Genomic DNA, 14,022 nt, shown 5'->3' on the forward strand with positions numbered 1-14,022 from the left:
TGGCTTTGCCACATTCCCTCCATTGTATTTCAAGGAGCAAAGATGTAAATCAAGTCACCATTACATTCTAGCTTATAAAAGTCACCTTCACCATAAAATATGTACCTAGCCTTTGGAAGAATGAGCAAGTTGGAGTTTCTGAGGCTATTATTGTACTTAAGACTTTACAACAAATCGAATAATATATATCAGTAGCTTCTCAATAATGTGTACCATCACTTAAACAAGTCACTCTTTCTTGTATTATGACATTTTAAAAATTACTTTTATCTATATTTAAGATGTGTTCTCAAAATATCTGAAGACCGTATATGTACTATGTCTTTCTATAAATAAAAGGGTCATGCATGACTATAGTCAATAAATGTGGACAAAAATGTATTCAAATTTATTGAAAATTAAGTGACTGTGCTTAAGATTATTATACTATCAAGGCCATTTGTTAGGTGATTAAATAGGTGAAAGAAATGCTATACAATATATGTTGCAAAAACCATGAAAAGAGTAGCAATGATATGATTTAGAAAAGTGAAACCAGGAAATATCTCTATCTTATGCTTTTTAAGTAGAATAAGGTGAAATACAAAATTACCATTTTTTTTTTGTTTTCAACAGATCTTTTCTTTTGTTTGAAGTCTCTTAAAAGTGCAGTGTTGGCTCTTGTACTTTTTAGTTTCCTTGCAGCCCTATTGAACACTCCATTACCAATATTTGGAGTTGTTTAATTAACCCAAAACAAGAAAGAATTCCCCTTAAGAGTTAATGTGTAGCAAGTGTTTCTTAAATATACAAATGGCAACATTGTTTTCAAACAAGATAATTACCACTGTGTATAGTATGCTTCTTCATTAGTAAGTAATTAAATAATTTACTAAATTGTGCAATAATTCATAATGACACATGCTAACCCTGCTCAATTATAGAAGCTAGGGATTAAAGAATTTCTTGCACACATGCCTAAAATTTACTAGAGTGGTAATTTTTGATTCCTGAAGAAGTCAGCTTGCTGCTTTCAAAATACTGAGTAATGCTCAATTCAAGGAAAATTTTTTTTTAAATTTTGAGAGTCATAACATAATGGTTCAGAGTGCATACCCTAGAATCGGCTTACAAAGGTTGTTCTTAAGGTTGCTTTTTGTTCCTGGCAAGTTACTTAATTTATTAGCCTTTTGTTCCTGGCAAGTTACTTAATTTCTCTATGCTCCAGTTTCCTCATCTGTAAAAAGAGAGTTTGGGGTGAATTAAGTGTTAAAAAGAGCATCAAATAAGTGCCTGTGACAGAGTAAGTCCCAAGGAATCGTTAACCCAATAAGAGAGGTAAAAGAAGCAAGTTGTATAATTATTAGAAAGCCCTTTTGATTTTGGAAAGTTATCTTTGGGGACATAAGGCTTAACTGGATACTCAAAATCTAATGTCGATTTTAGAGTCTTCTGATTTGAATGCCTAATTTAATCTACCTCCATCTTACAAAATGGAAGAGAAGAGCACTGAGGTTTTTTTTAAATGTGAATCGAACATAGAAGAATTTTCACATTTTTTATTAAAACAGAAGAACAAACCCAAATCTTTTCTTGTTTCAGTGCTCAAAGCATACTTCCCCAGTGCAGGACTGGACATAAATAATAGGTGTACTTCTGAGAGCAGAGACTTTTCTGATCAAACGCTGTCAGCCAAATGAATCCCATCCTATAAGCTGGAGCTTAAATGTGAGCATCAGAACCACTATTGACATGTGGCACAACTGTCTGAAATGTCAATAGTTATAAAATGAGTATTTCATAATGCAGAATAATTGATTACTCTGCTTGACTGAACAGAAACATATTTTCTCTGCGAAAGCAAAATAATGCCAGCATTTGCTCCTGGAACGCTCCTAGCTGCGAGACTCGGATTTCCCAATGAAGCCCACGTACTCTGCAGCCCTTGATCATGCATGACAAAAATAGAGGGAACCATCTGTAACTGCTTATCTTCTCTCCATTATTTGAAAATATATTTTTAAGATACTTCTTAAAAAATAAAATATGGCCTGTATACAAAGCATCTATATTAGAACTGTTGCAGATAATTTTCAGAACTTAAATGGGTGAGATACAAAATCAAATAACATTCAATTTATCTTGTTCATCCTGAAATGCCCTGCTTAGCTTTCACTCTGATGAAATAATACCCATTTCCAGTTTTATTCTTCCTCTGTGTGCTGTGATGTGGAACTCTTTTGCTCTATGTGTTTTATTAAGTGTAATTTAACTTTATGACTATCAAACCAACTATTAATCCTTACAATAAGACTATGAAATGGGTGAGCAGCAAAGAGATTTATTTTCTAGAGCACAATTCTCTTCTTCTGCCCTCAATTATGTTTTCAAAACTCATTCTTTGAGTGTATATATTTTGCAAAGGTCTGAGCTAGGCACTTTGAGGAAAAGCAGAAGAAATAGTAACAACCTACATTTTGAGCTTTCTCTACTCCTTGTCTTTATGTACTTTCTGTTGCTAGGAACCTTCACTACTAGTTTTGTAAAATAAGAAAGGCATTTTCTTTCTCTGTACTTTCATCCATGTTCTGCCCTCCTGTTATGATGTTCTGTATTCTTTTTCCTATCCACTAGATTCGATTTGTCTTTCAATGTTTAGATCAAATGGTAGCTCCTCCATGAAGTCCTCCTTCTCATCAAATTTAAGATGAACCCTGTACAAAGTTGCCCCTCGTACTCTTGGCTTGCATAGCACCTTATTTCTGGAACACTTACTCTGCTTTACATCGTAGGTATGGCATTCATTTGCCTGCTGGAGGGCAAACTCCTTGAGGGAAGGTCTGACATCTTAATCTTTTTCCTTCCCTCTCAATGTCCTGGCACACATTCTTTATAACACACAGATGTTTACATGCTTCATTGGATGGGAGCTTCTGCTTTTACAGGAGATGAGACATAAGAAGGTGAGACCATGAGGCCCCTTAGACCAAGGGGTAATTTAATTTGTATTTACTTTGTATTCCCAATACTTAGGTACTTAATAAATGCTGGTTTAATACATACAAATACACACAGAGACACATGGTTTCAAAAGTGTAAAAAGCTTAGCAAAAGTGCATTCTAATAGTCATTTCAGCACGTCTTTATTAAGGTCAATAATTTATGCCAACCACAGGCTCTGTGTGTACCACAATGTAGGGGCTGGTGGGGACAGTGATGGTATTTCCACTCATAAGCCCTCCAAACATGTTGTCACTCTATCCTTTCTTTAAAGTGTTTGATCCTCCCAGTAGCCCTTCAAGGTTATATTTGCCTTATTTCACATAAGAGGAAACATAGGTTTATTCAAATAAGTCAGCTAGGGAGTGGGATAAAGGTTGGTTCGGGACCTAGCTTTGTCTGATGTGAGAGCTCATTCGGCCATACCAGAGTTTGATGACACAGTGAAGGCCCCTTGGAGAGGTAAGTCGATGTAGTGCAGCAGAGAGAAAGGGATGCTGTTCCTAAGAAGTGGATAAGACGAGATCCTGCAAGTAGTTGTGGAGTGTGTGAGTTGCAGGAGTCCTGCAAGCTCTGTTCCCATTCTTTCATTTTATAGATGAGAGACCTGAGAGGTGGAATGACTTGCCCAAGGTGGCAAATTAAGTGTGAAACTTGAACCCAAGCTCCAGGTTCTGAGTTTGCTTCTATCGTTCATGTTCCTTTGACTAAAATATTATTTTCCAAATGGCCTGCTCTGTGCCATCTGCGGGAAGTGGGGTGAGCCTACCCCACGGGAACACAAGGGGCGGAGGTCCTTCTGGCCTCTGTTGTGCATCTCCTTCCTTGCTGCCTTGGCAGGTGTGTGTGTGTGTGTGTGTGTGTGTGTAGTGAGGCACCTGCTACCTACCTATTGTGTGGAGGTTGCTCACATCTGTATGCCTGTGAACTTCACCCTTCCCCTCATTGTGATCGTTACAAAACATCTTCCAGTTCTTGAATTTCCCAATAGATATATGAGAAATATGTGGTTCCAGAAATCTCAGAATCCCTTCACGATTGTCTCAATCCAGCCAAATCTTTCGCCTCCAACATCCCATTACACTAATAGTCACACTAATGATTTGGAGCCGTCTGTCAACTGTGAGGGGCAGAGTGCTGTGTAAACATCTTTTCAATGGACAACCAGACACTGCCTTCCTTTAGGGTTGCTCAGATGACTCAGGGAGCTGACTTCTCTATAGTTTTCAGAGCCAAAGTCAACTGATTAGTGAGGTTGTTCTTGTTTGATTCTTAGGACAATACCAGGAATACAATATGCATTCAGTGAATGTGCTTGATAATGTGAAATGTGTGTGTGTGTGTGTGTGTGTGTGTGTGTGTGTGTGTAAGAATGAGTGTGTAAAATTGAAGATGTCTCTTGCCACCAAAGAACAGTGTATTTCACCATATTTCATGGGCTATGTATATGTATACACATGTACATTTACATCTACATCTATATTTGTTTTAAAATCATGGGTAGTGGGACACCTGGGTGGGCTCAGCAGTTTAGCGCCTGCCTTTGGCCCAGGGCATGATCCTGGAGTCCCGGGATCGAATCCCACATCGGGCTCCCTGCATGGACCCTGCTTTTCTCTCTGCCTGTGTCTCTGCCTCTCTCTGTGTGTCTCTCATGAATGAATAAATAAACAAAATTTAAAATAAAATAAAATTATGAGTGACAAGCAAGCTATATTAATCTGTCCATCCTCTCTCCCTTCCACTCATAAATAAGGGGGGCCTCTCTGTCACCCCTGGTTTCCAGATCTCACCAATATTATTCCATTTTATAAATGCTCCTTTATGAGGCACTGGCTCTTTCCAGAAAAACTAAGCAAGTCTGTGAAGTATTATAGGTAAGTTTGTGCCTTCTCTGTGGCTTTCCAAGTAATCTTAGTTAGAACTCTCTGGGTCTGACTCTATCTGGTCTATAGGAGACCTGCTTCTCTGGCTCTATGTCAGTCAGAATGGCCCAAGTCCTACAGATCACAGTGCAGTGGTGGCTAAGAATTCAGTTGAATCAAGCTGCCTAGGACCACATTAACCTTTCACTGATCCCTTTCTTGTTCAGCTAGAAAGAAATTAATTGAATTAGCAAGCTGCCACACTAGAGAGGGAAAATCAGGGCCTGGGTGAGACACAGAGCCAAAATGCTCTCTCATGTGCAGCAGCAGCAAACTTCAAAATCATCTTTGTGCTAGGAGCTCCTTGCCCACTCAGGATAAATCTGTTAATCCATTGGTTTGCCATTCTCCCCAATAGCAGCACTGTAGTGTGATTCAGGGTGGTATACCCCATTTGGTGGTATATTTCCACCATTTCCACCCCATTTTGTGGAAAACCGAATATACCCTCATAAAGTATCATTTCCTTAATCTCTGAAAGTGGGAAGATTGGCACCAATTTTCTGATTACATGCCAGTCTAGATATCCTGTAGAAATACAGCAAGCTTTCCTCATAGACATTTGGGAACAACCTGGCATCAGAAGTGTCTCTCCACTTTCTTGCTAAGTGACAGATCAAATGTGAAACCCAGTATATAGGGACCCCATGTGGGGCTATTACCTTCTCTAAAGAACTCTGAATTCAATTACATGTGTTTATAAGTGTGCAGGGTGCCTTCCTTTTCTGAGATTAGCCAACAGAAATATTTGAATCAAAAAGTAATATATAACATAGTTCTACCCATGGTAAAGAATTCCCATCCTGTTTAATTATCCTCATGTGAGCAGTATTCTTTTTCTATTTTCTTTTCAGAACACTTGGTAAAAAAAAAAATTAATGGAAAGAATATATTGCTTAACACTGTTTTCCCCTATAGTAGGTACTCCATAAACATTTCCTACATGCTAATAATTATTCCTACATGTAAATATATAGTTGGTAAAGGTTTGCACTGAAATGTGCATCATTTATGGCTCAAATTTGGTAGTATTGGAGGGGGGATATGGATCCTTTCATTCCTGAATGGTTTATTTGGTGCAGGATTTATAATTCCATAGAAAGTTTGTATTTCAACGTTGTTTGGTTTGGTTTGGTTTTTTTTTTAAGCAGCCTCTCATTTTTACTTTCAAAGTTTCATAAGAGCTTTGTGTTAATATAAAGAACAATATTATACCCTGGGTTAAAAGCTGAAGACATTTAATAGAGGCATGTATTACAAATAGCATCTAGCCACACAGGAAGGTTAAGACTTAATATCTGAAATTCGGTCGCTCATTATTTGTAGAACCAGAATGAAATACATTTCCAAGGGCTAAGGTCAGTATTACATTATCCTGGAAATGTCTTTGTTGAATAAATGTGTAAATATTTCAAATAAGTATTATGAGATTACATTTCTATTGGGGACATTATCTATAGGATGACTGATTCTACTACTTGTAATTGCAGGAGCACACATGTCACGTTACATGTCATTCCCGATTACCGATTTCATTTGAAATGGTCTGGAAATAAATACCGATTACTAGTAATGTAAGACTATTTACCTTGGAGTCAGATGTCTGACAGGCACGCTAGAGCTAATGGATTTGGTCATTTTCAAAGCATTGTTTTCTCAAACAGGATATTGTTTTAAAGCAACATTGTGATTTTTCAAGGATTGTGTTATCTGGATTCATTTGCAATGAGTATGAAGAACATAACCTATTAACATGCAGTCCCTGACATCTTTCCATCCCTCAGTGGTACAAAGGAAATAAAGTTGGACCTCGGACCTACCTACTGGATAGCTTGGCTTTGCTCTTCCTTGTCATGAAGTGCTTAGGACAAGGGAAATCAAGAATCAAATATGAAGGATGGTGTCAATGTAACTGAGGGGCGTTGCCTCATTGGGAGATACAGTTGCATCATGGGAAGGTGGTGTGATTTAATTTCATAATTGTAAACATCACAGTGGGTATGGTTGATTCATTTGAAACTCTTGTCCATTTTGCTATGGCTGGACAGCTGAATTAACATGGGTAGGTCTTGGCTTCCCACTTTCATAATTTCTTGTTTTTGTGGTTTTATTTGAAAAAAATCTAAAGGAAAAACTCTGTTAGGATGGCTTTAGCTGAAATCAAACTCTTATTAAGCTAGGGATTGATTTAAATTAGGATGAATTTTTCTGACCTTCTAAGTCAGGACTGTGTAAATTTTGCCTTGAAAAGGAGGCTGGGGAAGGTGGGGAGTTATATGAATCCTAGTTTTCTACAGAGCTGATTGTCTGCCTGCGTTTTTAAATCATAGCTCAACTCAGGGGCCAGGACAACTCAGTTATATGGGGGGAAACATGCTAAGACTCTCCTTATTTAATCAGCATGAAGGCATCAGCTAATAACTAATATTTTAAGTTGTAAATGGAAATACAGACCATCAGAAAAGAAAGCGGAACTGAAGCTGTGTGAAGGAACAGTAGCAGGTATGCAAACTGGGCTTTTGAGATTTTTGTGCCATTATAGTCAATGTTATGGACATCCTGGCAAAATTTTAAATAATGCAAACTCTGGGTATGAAGCATCTGAAATTCGTCCTGAAGAGATTCGTCTGATAATACTGTCAACACTTAAGTTCCCATAGGCCAGGAAAAAAGGGATTTAAGCTTCGAAGTCCAGAGGGAATTAAATTTCAATCTTAAAATTTACAAAGTCTGCCTTTGAGAGGTATTTATGTTTTCCTGCCCAAGGTGCCACGACGTTCTTGAGTGTGAAAACCAGAATCTTTCCCACCTGTAGATGGGTTCTCTGGCGAGAGTGATGGATGCGGAAGAGCCTGGGAATTTGGTGGCTCAAACCAGCTGGCGATTGGATTGTCGTTGAGGTGACTCACAGAGCGTTAGTTTTCTGCTCTCCTTCCAGGTGACAGTGTTCCTGGGGGAAGGAAGGGGAGAGGGGAAGCTGGTGTGATGGAGAGGACCAGCATCCGTGTGCGCGGAGTCCCCCTGCCCAGGCCCAGTCCCCCGGGGACGCTGCGCCCCCCGGGAAGGTCCGGGCGACGGCGACCTCCGCGGCCCCGCAGGCGACCCCCCTACCTTCCCAACTGGGCGCCGGGGCGCTCTGGGAAATGAGGGTGGCCGCGGTCCCCCCACCCCACCCCCGGGCCAGGCCCCTCTTTTCCACCGACGAGCTGGAGTATTCGACGCCCCGGCAGCTCGGGAAGGGGAGCGGGAGGGCGGGAGGGCGGGGTGGGCTGGCGCGCCCCCTGCCCCGCGGCGTGGGCGCGGGAGGTGGCGGGGCGCGCGCCCAGGGGGCCTGCGCGCGTAGAGCCCCCCGGCGCCCACGGGTGCCCTGCGAGGCGAGGAGAAGGCTGGGGGCCTGCCTGGGCGCGGGCCGGGGGCGCGGCAGGGCAGCGCAGGGCCGGGGCGCGCCCGCCCGGCCGCCGCCGCTCACCTGCCCGCGGGGGCGGGGCGGGGCGCGGCGCCGGGGCGCGCCCGCCTCGCGCCTCCCGCCTCCCGCCTCCCGCCTCGCGCCTCCCGCCTCCCGCCTCCCGCCTCCCGCCTCCCGCCTCCCGCCCGGGGAGGAAGCGGAGGGGCGCGGTGTAAACAGAGCGGCGGCCGTGATGTCAGCCGGTCACATGGAGCCTCTTATGGCTCGGGATGGCTCTCGGCGGGCGGGCAGCTGCGGCAGCTGCTGCTGTGGCTCGGGCGGCGGCGGCGCGGCGGCGGCAGAGGGGGCTCCGGGGTCGGACCGTCGGCTCTCCCTGCGCTCTCCGCACCGCGGCTTAAATGATGTATTTTGTGATCGCAGCGATGAAAGGTGAGCCGGAGCCCCGCCGGGGCCGGGTGGGCTGGCTGCTCGGGGGGCGGGGAGGAGGGCGCGCAGGGGGAGGGGTGGGCGCGCCTGCCCGAGCGCACGTACCGCCCGGGGCTGGGCGCGGGAGCCCCGCCAGGGCCTCCTGGGCCTCGGCGGCGGCGCCACCTGAGCCGGGCCGCGGGCCCCGCCTGCCTCCTGGAGGGGGCGAGGGGGCGAGGGGGCGAGGGGGCGAGGGGGCGAGGGCGCGCGGGCTGGACCCCCTCGCCCGCCCCCTCCGGCCGCTGTCAGCCGCCCGGGTCCGCCTGGCACCCGGCGGGGCCCTCGGAACAAAGTTTGCAGGGAGCCGCGGCGCTCCTGGGAGGCGGGGGCGGCCGGGGAGCTCGGGGGCGGCCGGGGGCGCACCCCGGACAGCTCCGGCCTACGCGGGAGGGCGCAGCGGCCGGGCGGGGAGGTGCGCGCGCGCCGACGCTAGGTCACCCCGGGGGCCGGGCAGCGCCCCGGGCCGTGCGCCCTGCCCCCCGGCGGCGGCAGGCCCCGAGCGCCCGGGCCCGTCCGGCTCCGCGTCCCGCCGCGGCTACTTCTGAAAGCGCCGGGGCCCGGGCGCCTCGGGCTCTCGGAGCGCGCCGGGACTCCCGGGCTGCCGCCCGCAGCCGCAGCGCCCCCCCCGCGCCCCCGTACTTGGGGCCGCGGAGGGACGTGGGGAGGCCTCGCCCGCAGGAGCCTCGGCCGCGGTGGGAGTGCGACGGCGGCGAGGGCCCACGCGCGCGGGTGGGTCGCGCCCCGGGTCCCCCCGCCCGGGCCTCCGCCCGCGTCGGGCCGGTGGGGAGGGGCCCAGCCGGGGAGGGGCCCAGCCGCGGAGGGGGCCGACTCGAGGCCTTGTCTGGGGAGCGGAGAGAGGCCGAGGCAAGTCAGGGAAGTTTCTCGTGGGAAAGCCAAAGTTGGGAGGTGTGCAGCAAGTCGCCGGTGCGGCCCGGAGCTGGCGGGCCCCGCTCCTCGGACTCCTGCGCACAGCCCCGGAGGAGCTGGCCCGGCCGCTCGTGCCGCCCGCGCGCCCGCAGGTGCCCCCCGGGAGGTGGTCGGCGCGCGCGGCCGCGGGGAGCGGGGGCAGCGGGGGCAGCGCGGGCAGCGCGGGCAGCCGGCTTCGAGCCCCGGGAGCCTGCGGCGCGCCGGGCCCCCTGGTGCGCAGCGGTTTTGCAGCCCCAGAGCGACCTGCGGCGCTGCCCGTCGGCGCGGGCCGGGAGCTCGGAGGCCGCTGGGGAGCCCGAGGCTTGGCTGCAGCCCGCGACGAGGGACCCCACTTCGGGGTCCGAGCTGCGTTTACTTTCGGTTCACCGAGCTTTGCCTCTCTCCGCGGGAGCTTGGGTGGCATCTCTTGTGTCAATCATTAACAGGCCGAACCGTGCCGGACGCTCGGATGAGCTGCTTGAGACCGAATCTTTCTGTACGACGTACCGACGGGCTAACATTTTCTGTCTTCCCCTCGTGGCTTTCGGAAAACGAGATTCAATCATTTTTAGAATAAGCGACTGATGGAGGGGGAAAACCTCCTTGTGATGCACGTTCTTAAAGCACTTAACATCCTTCTGTAAGGGAAAAAATGTTTTTCCTACCGACTTTTTTTTTTTTTTTTTTTTGGTAAAAGAAATCTATGCTCCCCTCTTCCCCTCAAAAAACTTTTATGCTATTTCCTGCGTTTTATTAATGCTGCAAGAGTAAAACGACTCAAATAGCCTTTGTAGTCAAGACATCTTCTTCTGGCTTTTTTTTTTTTTTTCTTACCCCCCTTTAAGTTATAAAATAGGTTTTGCTACTTGGAAGATGTCAGTGCCAGTCTTTTATCCATTTTACGTAATATGATTTGTGTTGATTGGGGGGAAAGGTGAAAATCTAAAACTGTTTCCCCCAATAAACAGTAACCACCAAACAATAAGGAAAAAATATTTTTAATGCTTTAATCTAATGTTGATGCTCCCCAGTACGTAGGATTTTGCTTTTGTAGCTCTAGCACAAAGTTAGGTACTATCCCTTACTAATAGAGTCATGAGAATCACACAAACACCAACATCCCCCAAAAGCTGTAGCCCACACATTTGTCTTGGAGTGACCTCTGGCTGCCATTAGATAATAGATTCATAGTAATGTGCTTTGAGAAAAGTAGCTCAGAAGTACTGGCAATGCAGCTTTTCTATAAGCATGAGAGAGAGAGAGAGAGAGAGAGAGAGAGAAATAGAATGCATCTGGACAATTAGAATATTTCATTTCCAATATCATAACATCCTGTGTTTTAATGGGATTATCTCGCTTTGGTGCAAATTTAAACTGAAGAAAAATAGTTTGTGGGAAAATGAGGAATGCTGTAAATGTTTCCATATCAGATTTAAGGGGAAAAAAACTGGCCCAGAATCATATTAAATACTTCCCTACTGCCTCTTATTTTTAATAGTTAAATTGGTTCCATATGTAAGAGAGTTTGTATAATTAGATTTTTCATGCAAAACAGAAATACTCTTTATAAAATAGCTTTTTCGTACATGTATGCATGTGGATGGGGGAGGAGGGAACAAGCGACCATAAAAGAGAAACATTCTCTTTGTTGGCTGATTACTTATGTTTTTTAAACATCATTAAATCAGGCCTTTTGAACTCACCAAAGAAGAAAATCCTTCCTCTGTGTTAGTTGTCAAATAAGTTTAGGCTTAAAGTGGTTTCATGCTTAGAAGTAATAAATCTTCATTTAAGCAACTCTAGTCTCATCCTTCAGTTTTGTTTTTGTTTAATTAACAACAAAATTCCGATACCATTTGGATTGCTTCTTGGGCAAACGGAGAGAGCCAAGCGATAACATTTATGATCAGGGGAGCACTTGTTCTGCTCATCATAAAAGTGCATTGCCCGAATGTCAGGCGGCAGCCGAGCGCTGAAAGGAAATGCAAGGGCTTCATCAGTTTCCGTAGATTATATGCCCCTTTCTTCATGAGTGCTCAGCCTATGCTCATGTAAATGGAGTTAGAGTGAAGAGAGGCTTACAGAGAATTTCTGTCCCATAATAGATTCTTTCCCCCAGCACAATTCATGTGCAAATGCAAAACCTCACCTTCCTGCTTTGAAAAATACTTTATGTGTTGGTGATTAGTAGTATTTCCAACTCGCATAAATTTGATTTTATACTTTTGAAAAATTTGGCCTTTCTTTTTTACCCAATGAAATGTGAATTTTATCCCTGGTCTTATTTCAAGCACCCCGTCCATGGTGTCCGTGAGCAGGGATATTTGTCCCATTTTTGTGACCTTTGGTGGATAGGATTGGGAGAAGGGTGATGGCTGGATCTTGGAAGGAGAAAACCCAAAGGGCTGTGCCACCAGACAGAGTTCATCGGGCAAGGAGGGGTCAGTTCTTTTAAAGACAAAGAGGATCTCTGAATCCATCTGTCCATGGGAGGAGAGGGGAGCTCAGACCCTCTGTGAAGTAGAGAATATTTTTAAAGCACCGTTTTCTTGAGTAGCTCCTTAAATTTATAAATTTGAATCACATCATGTGAAATGCAAAAGCAGCACCCTACTCGAATAGACCACTTTGCCCTCAATTTGCATTGAGTACCATATAGTTTCTTTGATGCTGCCCAGTTATAAAATAATACAATTTCTAAATGGAAGTAGTTTGATAGATGGACGGACGGACAGACTGACGGATGGATGGATAGATAGAATGAATATGATTTATATCTTAGGGGTTATTTTATAACTAGTAGATAAATTAGTAAATATATGTTAATAGTTCTCACTACACTCCTTTTTCTCTCACCTTTCCCTTCCAGCCAAATGAATCACAATGAAATGGATGAGATCAGCAAGTAGATAATTGCAAAGTACCTGCAATAGCACCCAGCCACTTTGTAATTTGCTCAGGGGCCTCTAAGAAAATAATATTTACAAATGACCATTTACAAAGAGAAAAAGTTACTGGAGAGAGGGATAGATCGATCTGCAGAGGTAGAGTTGGGAGTTCAGTTTCCTTAAAATTCCCTTAAATTATTTTAGTCATCAATAAAACACATTACATGGAACAAATCTAAATACTTCGTCATGGAAGTGTTTTCTGATGCGTTCTAAATATTCATAGTGCTTATTAGTAAGAAATCAAGGCTGCTTTAATCTACATATTTCATATTTAGTAAGTATTAAAACCATAATTAGACTCTCAGAATCAGCAGCTACACCATGTGTGTGTTTCTCTGCTTTAAAAAAAAGAAAAAAGGATAATTTGGAAAGATCCACCAATGACAACAAAACAAGTATGAATTGACATTTGACGTTATCTCAAAAGACGACCACATTATGGGGAACGGAGAAGTTTCCTCTCTCCCCTTCTAGATCCTCCACTGAGGATACCTCCCTTCCACCCCAGCCTCTGAGTCATGGACTTAGAGATTCATAGTCAAGAGTTTTTTGTATTTGTTAGTATGCATGCTTTTTCCGTAAATTGTCAGAGTAGTATGTCTAGAGATAAGAGATCTAAATAGGCCAATAATAGCATCATATTAGCCCATGGACAAAACTGCAAGAAAGCAGTTGAAAACTTTTATTTCTGGGTTTTCTTTTTAAAGTGATATTTGTTAGCCCTCATCATACTATTAGGAGGTAATGTGATAATTTTAAAACCTTTGTTCCTGTGAGTATGAAAAGCCATGTCCATCTTATTTCCTAGGTTTGCCAGGGATTTCATTTTTTGATTTTTATTTTATTGCCTCTGAAGTTTACTAGGCATTTCGTAAATACATAGATGGATGAGTTAATCTATATTTGTTTTGTGCTTTATGTTTTACAAACATTCTTATCTCATTTAATCCTGTGGAGAGTCACTGATACTCTCATGGGTTTTTGTTGGACAAAAGTGAAGCTCATAGTGGGCATTGCTGTGTAGCCAAGCTCTTCCAGCTGATAAATAGTGAAGCAAGGACTTGAGCCCTAATTTCTACTATTTTCATGCTGCCTCCCCTGGAGGAAGCTGTGAAAATGTCCCGGATATAACTTTGTCTCTAGTTACTGAAAATTATAACTCTGGCATTTATAAGAGAAAAAAATAGATTCAATTATGTAATGCTTTGCTGAGCCTAATATCTTTAAATTACTATTTAATAAAATCAATTTGGTACAAATGGGGTTATTCTTATTTGCTCATCATTAGCTTTCTTCATCCATGATTTTCATTAAGTCTGCTTGTTAAAAGAGGGTGAAATGTAAGCATTACTTTCCTAAAGAACACAGATTACTATGAAGTGCAGCTAAC

The 14,022-nt window shown here is 44.5% G+C and overlaps 1 protein-coding gene across 2 annotated transcripts in view; it reads left to right on the plus strand.

Annotated features, from left to right (window-relative positions):
* The window catches only part of RORA (RAR related orphan receptor A), a 702,197-nt gene that overhangs the window by 602,759 nt on the left and 85,416 nt on the right, over positions 1-14,022 (plus strand). The window contains exon 1 of one of the 2 annotated variants that reach the window (XM_041741557.1): positions 8,537-8,739. The exons of the other annotated variant lie outside the window; for it this stretch is intronic. Within the exon in view, the coding sequence (XP_041597491.1) occupies positions 8,709-8,739 (31 nt within the window). The 5' untranslated portion in view covers positions 8,537-8,708. Of the gene's footprint in view, positions 1-8,536; positions 8,740-14,022 lie in introns of those variants that run through there. 2 annotated transcript variants of the gene reach the window in all.

The sequence above is a fragment of the Vulpes lagopus genome, chromosome 2 (assembly GCF_018345385.1).
Source record: "Vulpes lagopus strain Blue_001 chromosome 2, ASM1834538v1, whole genome shotgun sequence".
Lineage (NCBI taxonomy): Eukaryota > Metazoa > Chordata > Mammalia > Carnivora > Canidae > Vulpes > Vulpes lagopus.